Source organism: Camelina sativa, chromosome 4, assembly GCF_030686135.1.
Source record: "Camelina sativa cultivar CO46 ecotype springtype chromosome 4, ASM3068613v1".
NCBI lineage: Eukaryota > Viridiplantae > Streptophyta > Magnoliopsida > Brassicales > Brassicaceae > Camelina > Camelina sativa.
Genome location: NC_141883.1, coordinates 17254579 through 17268517, shown reverse-complemented (window position 1 = coordinate 17268517; position 13939 = coordinate 17254579). Strand labels below are relative to the sequence as shown.

At 35.8% G+C, this 13939-nt stretch overlaps 1 protein-coding gene across 1 annotated transcript; it reads left to right on the top strand.

The window, feature by feature from the left end:
- Positions 1–3901: 3901 nt before the first annotated feature.
- LOC147945880 (E3 ubiquitin-protein ligase RSL1-like) lies at positions 3902–13681 on the top strand. Its single transcript, XM_087509397.1, has 5 exons — positions 3902–4226; positions 6504–6828; positions 6928–7376; positions 13188–13436; positions 13531–13681. The coding sequence occupies exons 1-5, from the start codon at positions 4138–4140 to the stop codon at positions 13679–13681; spliced, it is 1263 nt and encodes a 420-aa protein (XP_087365523.1). The 5' UTR covers positions 3902–4137.
- The last annotated feature ends 258 nt before the right edge of the window (positions 13682–13939 follow it).

Here is a 13939-nt window from a genome sequence, read left to right as displayed (position 1 = left end):
CGTCATACCATCTTTTGGGTATTTGACGCAGCTTGTTATTAATCTTCATTGATCTTATATAGTGGATGTTGTTTTCCCTAAACTATTAATACAAGATCATTTGTTCTAGATAATTTACATGCTTTTTATAGGTGGGTTTAAAAAAAAATTTCAAGGGTTGTAATATTATGTAATTTAATTATTTAGAAAAATACTAGATTTTAGAAAGCAATTTTCTAAATAAATATATATCTGTTATATTTTAAAATACGATATAAACGGATATTTTTTGGACGAAAAAATGAATATGCTACAGCTTTAAAATATATGTTCTTTTTTGCATGGTCGATGGATCTTGAGCATTTAAATAAACACAAATATATATTCAGCATTTGAATAAACACAGCTTTACATTGGCAACTTTGTAAAGAGATACAACTGAAGAAATTTTTTTTATTAAAAGAATCGAACATAAAATATGTTACGAAAAAGGGCCGCGCCTATAGTATAGTGTAATAAAAAAAGGCATTAGCCTCAGCCCCCACATAATATATAAAATTTTGGTTCAAAAACATTTTCATTTATGCTCTTCACTTGAGTTCTAGGTAGAGATTCCACTTCCTTTGGAAGCTTCTTAATAACCTTCACATCTCTTCTCAGGGATTTGATGAAATGTTCCTCGTCAAAAATATCTGAAAAGACACTGAGGAATAGTGAAGGTGTAAGTTAGCAATACAGTACAATCTCATAACTAGTAACTTAGAGCCAGAAACAGAAACAGAAAAAAAATAATAAATACCTTGAATCTTGCCAAAACAAACGCTTATCTAGCTCAGGAATGACTAAAGTGGCATTCATGATGTGGGCAACAGCCACTATATCTGCTATCTGTACAATATATATATATAGTATGCTTATAGAATCAGCTGAGATTTGGCACAATCATTCATTTCTACTAACACAAGTAAACATGAAAACATCATCAGCTTAAAATAGTTTCTGGTTTTATTGCTACTTACACCAGTGCGCAGTTCATTTAGTCCACCATTAATTACTTCTCACTGTTATATAATGATCTGATTCTGAAAATTCTGCAAAAGAACAACAACACAAAGAACGGAATCTGAAATCAAATCAAATCGAACCAAAAAATTCCCAATTCATGTATACCTTTGTATTTAGGAGTAGGTTTGACACATGGATGCAAACCAAAGCTGAAAGGAGGATCCCAAAGTTGAGTATTTTCATTCGATTTCTGCAAATTCTGAAAGCTCAAAAAACCAAATCAAGACTCTTTATTTCTTCATTCAAATTCAAAGCCCACGAGAAAGACAATGATTCTGAATTGATGTTGTTCATCGTCGGTTTGTATGTTTGTGGAGCTGAAGACAAGAACCCAGATGGTAAAAGCAAAGATGAAGATCAAGTAGAGAGAAATATATAGCTTTTATAGAGAAAAGTCTAGTTGAAGAAAAAGATGAGACTATCGAACGAGATGAACTTCTGTGTTTCACCATCTCCTCGATGAACGGTCGTCTACAAAGACTACAACGGTCTCTTTCCTCCTCCGGTCCGGACATCAAGCTTTTTTTTTTTTTTGCTCTTTCAAATCCGGTTTGGTTTCAAAATTGCTGTTTTACCGGAAATTCGAATTTGACAGTGTCCGGTTCTTGCATCTACTCTAAACGGCGCGGTGCAATTCAATTACTGTAAAACGCATCGTTGGAAATATCCTCAAAAACGTGGGTATTATTAATTGAGTGTTTGCGCAAAACGTCATTTTTTTTTACAAATTAGAATATGCCAAAATTATGAATCTAATTACATTCAATGATTGCTTTTACAAATTAGAACATGCCAAAATTATAAGATTGTTTGCCAAAATTTGTTTTTGTTATATAAATATCTTTAATATTCTAAATAAATATAACAATATAAAAATAATCTACAATAAAAAAACGAAAAAAACTATTAATGAGAGTTAGCGAGGTTTATTATTATTAGATAAGGACCCGTCCGATGTGCGAGTTTAAAGTTTTGTAAATAAAATTAAATTTAATAAAAAATTTATTGTACATTATTTTTTTATTATTTTTTTGCTATAATACACTGATTTATATCTATATACAAAATTTTTATGTATGTTACCATTAAAAGTGTATTTTTTACACCTAGGTATACTCTATGTTACAAATATATTATTTACCACTACCTAGAAAATGTCAATATGAACAAATTAAGCCAACTATTATATGTCTCTTTACTTTCACTTTTGTATAGTTTCTTTTATCACTAAAATTGTTGGCTCAAAACATTTTGAATAAAAAATAACTTACATCACAATAGTGTATGACTAACCATAGAGAGAATCTCGGTTCTGCCTTCCTCCCTTATGAAGAGAATCTTGCGTCCAACCTCCTCCACCATGGAGAGAACCTTCGTTCCGCCTTCCTCCCTTGGGAAGATAACCTTGCATCCAACCTCTCATTCCTTCCTCTCTTGGGTAGATAACCTTGCATCCAACCTCGTCCACCATAGAGAGAACCTCGGCTCTACCTTCCTCCTGTGTAGAGAGAACATGTTCACGTCTTTTAGCTATTTCAAAGTGGCTTGCTCCAGCAATCAATGAAACTAAATACCCTTTTCCAACGTCACAAAATCTTTTTTTTTTTTGGTAGGCTCGTCACAAATTTTTTTGATAGTAACTAATGTTAAAATTCCCAATGTATTCATGGAAGTTTATTTGAAACATTATGATTTAGCCTCTGTCTCCAAGCTCCTATGGATCTATCAACAATAATTTATGTTTTTCCAATATATCTATGTTATTTGTAGGCTTGTGCTTAATTAGCCTATTTTATCTCTCCTTTTTATCTCCTTTTGAAATTGAACGAATCGTAACAATTATGTTTGCACAAAAAAAAATCTATGACCAACCAATCAAGGTTGAAAAAATTAGAAAAAAAATAATTTGATATAATTAATAAAATAATAGAAAATTATAAGCACATTAATATATGAATCTCAAATAATTCAAAGATGAAAATATAAATTAAACAAAATAATATAAAACTGCTACAATAAATTTTAAAATATAGTATTAGAAAAAGAAGATTCATATATTAATGTTACATTTTTTTTTGGTCAACATACTAATATTACCTATTCCAAACTGTAAGTAGAAGTATATTTTGGTTTAAAAAAATAAGGAAAATTTATCTTCCCATCAAAAAGGTTTGACCAATAGAACAAATTTGAAAACAATATTTTTGAATAAATTATTTTGTTAGATGAATAATATGAGATGATCTATGTTTATATAGAAGTGAATATTTATATTTTTTTATAATTAATAATTTTCTGTATATTTTCCTTAATCCCTTTTGTATGTTTTTTTTGTAGAATTAATAACTTCAAATTAAAATAAGTAAATAATTTTATAATTTCGAATTTTATGAATTATATATATATATATATATTCTCCTTATAGTTATTTTAAAAAACTGCTTGATTTGGGTAATTTTTTATAATTATCTTTTTAAATTATTAATATAGTTTAAAACAAATTTTCTGTTTTTTGTCGTAATCTTAAATCTTATATTAAATATTAACTTTTACACATGTCAAAATCTCATATTAGTAATTTGACACGTGTCAAAATCATGGTAATGACTAACTTTCAAAACCCAACTTTATATAATAAGATTATAATCTCAAAATCTCATTTTTCTAATATATAAAAGAAAATATTAATCAATTAATGAGAATTAATAACAATTAGAGTAATAGAAAGATATTCAAAGATTTTATCATATCTCAATCAATAAAATTACCTAAAATAATGAAGAAATCTATAAATCATCTATTATTTTTAAAAATATAGTCTAACACTTTTGGCATGAATGTCTCCAAAACCCTCACATCTACTTCTTAATATTTCTGTAATTTTTTTTTAATATTGTTAAAGAGCCTCCTCACATGTGCAACACATATGCAATGGAGGTGATCGAAGATGTAGTGGACATCATGGTTGTCATTATTGGCAGTTGTAAAAAATGTTTGTTTGCGATCTTTAAAACAAATAGTTTCTTGAAGGACCAAATGCTGATGACATCTTCGGAAGTAAAGCAGATTTAGTTATCCCTCTTGATTGAAGAGATGTTGGGTCGAGCCATTGACGGAAGTCTTCCTCCCAACATTCTGCTAATCAGAACGGACTCGGACTTTGATGTTGCCATGAGGAATCTGTGTGAGGGAAAGTATAATGTGTATCAGGCCATATTACCAAATGATGATGGTATTCTTAATAGTCCTTATCCATATGCAACTTATACATGGTCTTGGCTACATTCGCTAAAAAGAAAAAAATTCACATATTAGTATTAGATTCAAGAAAAGAAGATTTCCAAGAATTTGTTATTTGCTATTTGCAATATCTTGAATTAGTATGAGATTGAAGAGAAGAAGATGAGTGAATTTGTTAATATAGATGGAGCAAGTGAGAAATTCAAAAAAAACAAAAAAAAAAACGGAGAATCCAACTTACCGTAATTGTATCTACAATGAAAAATGAATTTGTGTAATGAATGTATATAATCCAACTTATTGTAATTGTATCTCCAATAGAAAAGGATCTTGTGTAATGAATGTATAGTTCAAAATACTATATAGATTGGTTATATAATTTATAAATACTAGTTAAAATCTTATGTTAATTTGTTTAGTGATTTGTTTTTAAATTTCAAAATCTATGATATGTTTTCATTGGATTTGAAAGTGAAAATATGATGATTCATATCCAATGAGAAAACATGTTATTTCATAATTTACGTGTTCTTATTTTTGGATATACAATTTAATAAACCAATAACACTCCTTATTTATTTTATTGAAAAATCAGCAAGTATTTTGAGATTTAAATGACATTTCGAAAGTTCGTATTGTTTCCGTTCCAAATTTGAAAATTGATGTTTTATTTTGACATTTTCTCCAATTTTAAAATTACTTAAACTATATTGTTATCACTAATTTAACATTGTTATATATATATATATATATATATATATATATATATGTTTGTGGATATATGTATAATATCCTATAAACACTTAGAACACTTAATATTCTAACTCTTTTTCCAATGGGAGAAGATCAATACTCATTGTTGATTATTTTATTATCTAGGATAGGTAGGTACACAAATGTGCCTATGGTAATTATGAAATGCTAATCTCTGGTTTTGGCTTTGAAGAAATTCAGTCATTGAATCAGATAAGTACTAATAATAAGGCTTTCTTCATATACATAATCAAAGCCAATAAACTATTCGTTGGTGTTATTAGAGCAGAGAACATAGACCACTGATGCTTACCTTGTCGTCATTAAGCCAATACCATTTTGCACTTGAACTGCAAACAAAGAAGGTGTAGTGACCACAATTGACGTCTTCACCATGGTGAACTAGAACACCATATAGAGTGTACTGGATGTACTAGGTTACCGTCTCTCACCCCAAGAAGAACGACTATGGGAAATGGTAAAGTGTAGTTCGTCTCAAATGAGAGAATTTGGTAATTTTTGTTGGTGCATATCATAGTGAGGTGTTTTTGGCCAATGCTTGGGTGTGTCTCATTAGAGAGAAAGAGAGTAGAGGCAACATATATCAAATAAGGAAAGTTTATGATCTTTTTCTTACTGATTTCCCTCTCTCTCCTACATATTGGATAAAATATGCTGAGTTTGAGTTTGAAGTAGGCTCAATGGAAAAAATATTAAATCCACGAACTGTTTTGAATAACAGTGATTTTAAATTAGATTTTTAAATCATCAGTTCAATAATAGTGAATTTTAATAGACTTTTTAAAATCTACGATTGAATAACATATGATTAAATTTTATTGAATTAGTGATTTGAAAATATACCTCCTATGTTATTTAATTTTTTTCTAAGAATTTTAGATGATTTTCTACTTAAAACTACATAATTTTTAATCTCTAAGTAGGAACAAAAGAATTTTACAATAAATATAACAACTATCATGCAATCATCAAACTCAAATCATTCAAAATATTAGATTCAATATACCCTTTTACTGTTCTAGCATGTGCTTTCCTTTTTACACTACTACCTAATTTCGGATTTATATTATTTAGGATAATGATATATTTATAAGATTATCGTACTTTAAATATTTTTATTTAATTAATTGGAAAAATAAGAGAAATTAAACCTGAGAAATTTAATTCCTAATTTTGAGAACGCAATTCTCCATATTTATTTTGGATACAACATGGAAATAAATTAACCATCTCACTACTCTCCGAGTCGTTTTTTTTTATTTTAATTTTTTATCTTCTTAGATTTTTTTTTTCCTTTCTTATTCTTATACATAATTTTCTTTTAGTCTTAAAATTTAGGGTTAATATCCTTTTGCGTTTAGGTTTATTATGTCAACTACTCGTCATAAAATCTAAAGAACCCTAATTCCTAAAGGAAAAAAAAATTCTGAAAGTATGCACAAGAGATACATGAAGAAAGAAGGCACTATAGCTCGAGAAGATGCCCCGAAACCCGCCGGAAAACCCTCACCGGACGACTTCAATGATGATGACTCCTACAGCCTTTACTTCAAGGGTTTGATGTGGAAGGAGACAACGGGGTTTGGGGTTGCAATTTGGGGAGAAGAGGATGATAGTCTCTTGTTTCAGATGAAGAGATCACTTGATGACTCTTTCATCACAGTTTTGGAGGCTGAGCTTATAGCATTGAAGCGAGGACTAACGGAAGCTGCGAGTTTGGGGATCAATCATATCACAATCTACTGCGATGATTATAGGGTTTTTGACTTGGTAAGTTTTTCTTTGCTGTTACGGTTCACCATGTCTCTTTTTGCTTCAATCTCGTAACTGACGTTTACCCTTTTTTAATTTCCTTTTTGATTTTTTTAGATCATGGAGAGATCCGCGCCAGAGCAAGAGAACATCGCCTTGATCATGGATGATGTGCAACGCATCAGACAACAATTGCCATCTAGCATCGCTGTTCTTGTGACTGACCAAAATCAAGTCAAGTTTGCAATGGACTCAATAAAATTACGTATGCCTCCGTCTCATAAGAAGACTTGCGGTAGCTGTTTCGACGATGATGGTATCAAACATGAGCTGATGCTTTCTTCTGGATTATGCCGTCATCAGTTCTGCGTGAATTGCATGAAAGAACATATAGAAGTGAGACTACAAGACGGAAGAAGTGTACCGAGATGTCCTCGTTATGGATGCATATCGAACCTAGATCTTACAAGCTGTGCTCATCTTTTGACATCTAAAGTACAAAAGATGTGGGAACGAAGGATCAAACAGGACTCGGTTCCTGAATGGGACAGGTTTCATTGCCCAATGTTGAGACTCCTTAACCCCAAAGGCGTCGACTTTCCTTGGGAGAAGACCAAACAAACCAAGACAAAAGAGGAAACTTGCTCTGTTCTAGCGGAACTTCAGAACAGAGGAATCAATGTTTGATGCAGAGGAAGAACAGAGAGAGAAAGAGGATGAGTTGCAGAAAAAAAAGGTAACCGAGAGAACACAAGCGTGTTTGGTAACCCAGTTCACTCCCAAAAGGGCAGCTACGTCTGGGCCGAGTCACAGCTCGGAATCCACTAAAGTCTGAGATTGTGTTTTGCAAGATAGAGTTTACAAGTGACCGCCTAATACCCTTCACTAGTACTTAGACTCACTCTGTAGAACTCTCCCTCAAAAGGACCAAAAAAAAAGTTCACACGTTTTTCTCTCTTTCTTACAATCTCGAATGTTCTCTCTAACACACTCTAACTCTCTCTCTATGTAAGCCTCTATTTATAACCATATAAGCTAGGGCTTCCTTGTGTTAAGACAAGTCGCTTTCCTTGCAATCCGTATTGTCGGTTGCAGTCTTGAAACACGCTTTGTCGAAGTCAAAGCCAAGATGTCCAAATCACTTCTGGGCACATACAGACAAACTGTCCTTATGGCTGAACCACTGCAAATTCTTTTTCGTCGGTTCCCCATGAATGTGGTCCCAAAGAAGTAAGCTTAACCTGGGTTTGATTTACTTCACCATGGTTAGCTTCCAACGGACATATTGCTTAGACATTCAAATACTAGCTTGGTGCTCGAAGTCTTCATCTTCACAAATCTCCACCTGAAGACATGAGGATCAAGCCAATCAAACAACAACACACAACGGTAGGGAGAGATTAGTAAAACCTGACTTTAGTTTCCCGGATTCCTGACTCGGCTTCCCTGAGTTTATTACTCAGACTTGACCTGCAGCAAGTTCAAAGCAGCTTTAAACTTGCACACAGGTACGATCTTGGTGAAGATATCCGCAGGATTGATTTCAGTGGATATCTTGGTCACCTCCACCACTCCATCTTCAATGATCTCACGAATGTAGTGGTACCTTATGTCAATGTGCTTAGTTCTTTCATGATGCACATTGTTCTTCGAGAGTGAAATGGCACTCTGCGAATCACAGAATATCTCCACACTCTTCTGTTCGTAACCGAGATCTTTCAGTAACCCTCTTAGCCAAACAGCTTCCTTTACAGCTTCTGTTAATGCCATGTACTCAGACTCGGTTGTGGAGAGAGATACAACTCTCTGCTGACCGGACTTCCAACTTATGGTGTTACCTCCTAGCGTAAACACCAAGCCTGTGATAGATCTTCTTCTGTCAGGATCGGAGCCATAGTCAGCATCACAGTATCCTTCAATCATGAACTCTGAATTCTTCTTCTTGTAACACAGCTTCGTGTTCAAAGTCCCCTTGATGTACTTTAGAACCCACTTGACTCCAAGCCAATGATCCTTTATAGGTTGGCTCATGTATCTGCTCACAATGCCTATTGGATAGGCTAAATCAGGATGAGTGCCGATCATAGCATACATGATACTACCAACGGCACTGCAGTAAGGTACTGACTTCATATACTCTTCATCTCGTTCCAATTTCTCCTTTGTAGCAGAACGCAACTTCAACTGAGCTCCCAGTGGAGTTTCTGCAGGCTTTGCTTCAGACATGTTGAATGTCTTAAGGATCTTGCTTAAATAGCTTTCTTGAGACATCCAAAGAGTACCTGCACTGCGATCTCTGATGATATCGATACCCAAGATCTTTTGAGCAACTCCCAGATCCTTCATATCGAACTTCTTGCTAAGCTCCTCTTTTAATGCGGCTATAGTTTCCTTGCTCTTTGCCGCTACAAGCATGTCATCGACATACAATAGTAGATACACCATAGACCCATCGGACAATGACTTGATGTAAGCACAACTGTCATAGTGGCTTCTTTCAAAGCCAATCTCACCCATGTAGTTGTCAAACTTCTCGTTCCATTGCCTTGGTGACTGTTTCAGTCCATACAGCGATTTATTCAGGAGACACACCTCATCCTCTTTAAACATAGATTCAAAACCTTCTGGAGGTGTCATGTAGATCTTTTCTTTTAGTTCCCCATGGAGGAATGTCGTTTTAACGTCCAACTGCTCCAATTCAAGATCTTCTTGAACCACTATCGAGAGTAAAACCCTGATAGAAACATGTTTTACCACTGGAGAAAAGATCTCATGGTAGTCTACTCCTTCTCTTTGAGCATATCCTTTGGCGACGAGCCTAGCTTTGAACCTTGGTTCTTCAACCCCAGGGATACCTAGCTTATACTTGTATATCCATCGGCTGCCAATGATTCTCTGGTCCTTTGGTCTGGTAACAACCGTCCAGGTATCGTTTTTAACCTGAGAATCAATCTCCTCTGTCATAGCTAGCTTCCACTGATCCCAATTAATATCTCGTTTTGCATCGCTGTAACCTGCAGGTTCTACTGCATCTCCATCCTCTGTTGTGTAGAGAGCTTCAGCAAAGTAATCTTCGTCATCGTACCTTCTTGGTGCTCGAACCACCCTTCTTTCTCTGTCTCGAGCAAGATGATAACTTAATGGAGATTGATGTACTTCAGTCTCGATAATGTTATTTCTTGCCCTTTGAAGTGGAGTAAGTGTTGCAGGGCTTCTGGATGCAGTAGTGTTCTGTACAGAAAAATGGTCTCCACCTGAGCTGATATCACTATCTGCTTCGAGATCCAAGTCAAGGTAAGATTCAGGTTGCTGATCTTCCCCACCGAGTTCTTGCTCTTTCTTCTGCAACAGGTCCTTGTAAACTGCGTTTTCTTGAAAAATAACATTTCTGCTTATCACGCATTTACCCTCATCCATAAGCCACACTTTGTAACCCTTAACTCCACTAGGATAACCAACAAGAACTCCCTTCTTAGCTCTAGGACTTAGCTTGCCATCATCAGTATGAACAAACGTGACACACCCATACCTTCTCAAGTAGCTGTAGATAGGAGCTTTCCCTGACCACTTCTTGTCTGGAAACTCAAAGTTAAGTGCTGAACAAGGAGTCTTGTTGATGAGAAGCACTGCAGTGTGTGTTGCTTCAGCCCAAAATCTTTTTGGCAATCCTGAATCACTGAGCATGCTTCTAACTTTTTCCATGATCGTTCTGTTCATGCGTTCTGCAACACCGTTTTGTTGCGGTGTATACGCACACGTTCGATGTCTTTGAATTCCCTTTTCTTCGCAGAACCCATCAAACAATCTGTTGCAGAACTCCAAGCCGTTGTCAGTCCTCAGAGTCTTCACCTTGTTTCCACTCTGATTTTCTACTAGACTAACCCAGCTAACAAACTTTTCAAAAGCCTCGTCTTTGGTCTTCAGAAAGTAAACCCAGACCTTTCTTGTGTGATCGTCAATGAATGAGATAAAATATTGACAGCTTCCCAACGACAACGGTACTGACGGTGCTCCCCACAAGTCAGAGTGAACGTATTCAAGTCTCTCCTTTGTGTCGTGTTGAGCCAAGTTGAACCCCACCTTCTTAGCTTTCCCGTAGATACAATCTTCACATGTATCTAGGACTGACACTTTCTTCTTGTCTAGAAAACCTTTTCTCACCAAAATGTTCATGTTCTTCTGACTCATATGACACAACCTTCTATGCCAGAGGATTGTATCATCAGCTGCTTTCACCGCAACAAGTGATTCGTCAGTTGCAGGTTTTCCATGGAGCAGGTACAGCGTGTCATATCGTCTTCCTTCAAGTAAGACTTGACTGCCAGATTTAATTTTCAGTTTCCCATTCTCTGATTCAAACTTGTAACCAGCTTTCTCGAAAGTTCCCAGTGATAGGAGATTTCTATCCATGTCAGGAATGAATCTCACGTTCGAGAGAGTTACCATGGGACCAGTGTCACTCTTAATCTTGATAGTCCCGACTCCTCTGACTTTTGAAGTTGTTTTGTTACCCATCCGGACAGAACCTCCAGCATTCTCGTCGAGCTCATCAAACCATTTCCTCTTATGAGTCATGTGATAGCTGCAACCAGTGTCCATTATCCATTCATCCTCTAGATGGATGTCAGTTGAGGACAGAGCCTCTGACACATAAAGACCAGTTGCTTCAACAAAGTTCCCTTGTCCCTCTGATGTTTCACCCTTGTTGTTTCCCTGATTCTGCTTGAACTGAGTCTTATTCTTGTTGGGACAGGATGCCTTGAAGTGGCCATCTTCACCGCAGATCCAACACCCTCGTTTAGACTTGGACTTGGACCTAGACCTGTTCCCTTTACCCTTTTCTTTCTGTTCACTTCTACCTCTATTCTCAGCCTTATCCTTGACATACAACCCTTCAACCTGACCTTTGATACTTTTCTTTACCGACCCAAATTCTAATTCCTTAGAGTAAATGGCAGCAGTGACCTCATCTAGAGACAATATAGACTTACCAGAGCTATATTTCAAAGTATCTTTTAACTGGTCGAAAGGTCTAGGTAGTGACATAAGCAATAGTATAGCTTGATCCTCATCAGAGATAACTACATTAAGGTTATCTAGATCTGCAACTATGTGAAGGAACTCATCTATGTTACCCTCAATAGACAGATTTTCAGACATCTTGAAGCCGTAGAGCTTCTGCTTCAGATAGATCCGGTTTGGGAGAGCTTTGGACATGTACAGCTTGTCCAACACGTTCAACATCGCTGCAGCAGATGTTTCCTTCTTGATCTTCCTCAAAACCCTATCCGTAACACTTAGCACAATGGTGCTTCTAGCTTTTCTTTTCTTCTCTTCGAATGCTTCACCTTTCTCACGTTCTTCTTTGTCATCCTCGGTTGACTCTTTCGAGTCTTTACCCTCCTCACCAGCTGTCTCAGATTCTTTGAGGGCAGCACTCAAACCCAGCATATCCAGGTGAGCCAAAAGCTTTTCTTTCCACATCGTGTAGTCTCCACGACCATCAAACTTTTCAACCTCGATTCTCACCCCAGACATGGTTCAGTGTTGAGTAACTCTTCAGAACCACAAAACAGGGAACCACGGCTCTGATACCAATTTGTTGAGACTCCTTAACCCCAAAGGCGTCGACTTTCCTTGGGAGAAGACCAAACAAACCAAGACAAAAGAGGAAACTTGCTCTGTTCTAGCGGAACTTCAGAACAGAGGAATCAATGTTTGATGCAGAGGAAGAACAGAGAGAGAAAGAGGATGAGTTGCAGAAAAAAAAGGTAACCGAGAGAACACAAGCGTGTTTGGTAACCCAGTTCACTCCCAAAAGGGCAGCTACGTCTGGGCCGAGTCACAGCTCGGAATCCACTAAAGTCTGAGATTGTGTTTTGCAAGATAGAGTTTACAAGTGACCGCCTAATACCCTTCACTAGTACTTAGACTCACTCTGTAGAACTCTCCCTCAAAAGGACCAAAAAAAAAGTTCACACGTTTTTCTCTCCTTCTTACAATCTCGAATGTTCTCTCTAACACACTCTAACTCTCTCTCTATGTAAGCCTCTATTTATAACCATATAAGCTAGGGCTTCCTTGTGTTAAGACAAGTCGCTTTCCTTGCAATCCGTATTGTCGGTTGCAGTCTTGAAACACGCTTTGTCGAAGTCAAAGCCAAGATGTCCAAATCACTTCTGGGCACATACAGACAAACTGTCCTTATGGCTGAACCACTGCAAATTCTTTTTCGTCGGTTCCCCATGAATGTGGTCCCAAAGAAGTAAGCTTAACCTGGGTTTGATTTACTTCACCATGGTTAGCTTCCAACGGACATATTGCTTAGACATTCAAATACTAGCTTGGTGCTCGAAGTCTTCATCTTCACACCCAAGTACAAGTTGCTCGGCTTGGATGTCGAGAACTAAGCTCTTTGAATCCACGGAAGAAGAGGGGGTTAGGAGATGTTGCTTTAAATGCCGTAAAGCCTTTTGCATCTACTGCAAAGTCCCATGGCATAGTAACTTGTCTTGCGATGAATACAAGAGATCGGTTCCAAAGCCTCGTACAATAGTCTTGCGACAATGTAGAAGTTGCCAACACACGATCGAACTATCGGAAAAACGCCGTGACATAACTTGCAGGTACATTATCTAACATCATCTAACAGATTCACATTCTATAGCTACTATTATGTTTTTCAACTAATGTAATGTTCTTTGGTTGATGTGTGTTTAGGTGTGGCTATTCGTTTTGCTTCACATGTGGGGCTCAATGGAAACCTGGAGGTTGCTCTCATCATCGCCAATTGGATTTGATATTGATTGGCTGTTTTTGTTACGTTTTCCTAGTAATTGTTTTTGCAATTTACCCTTCTGTTTATCACTAACACATAGAATTTTTTTTTTTTTTTTTTTTTGGTCAAACACATAGATTATTTAGGTGTTTTGAAATGTCTACTTTTCCCTTCCTTGGTTTTTTCTTTGTTAATTTTTTGGATTGTTTTTTTTTTTTTTGGTAGGAGATTCTTTTGGATTTTTTATAATTATTATTAGTTTATTTTCATTATTAATATTGTATCATCAATATTCGGTCTTTCTTTTGTAAACTCAACAAAAACACAAAAATCCACAGATTAAAATAAAAT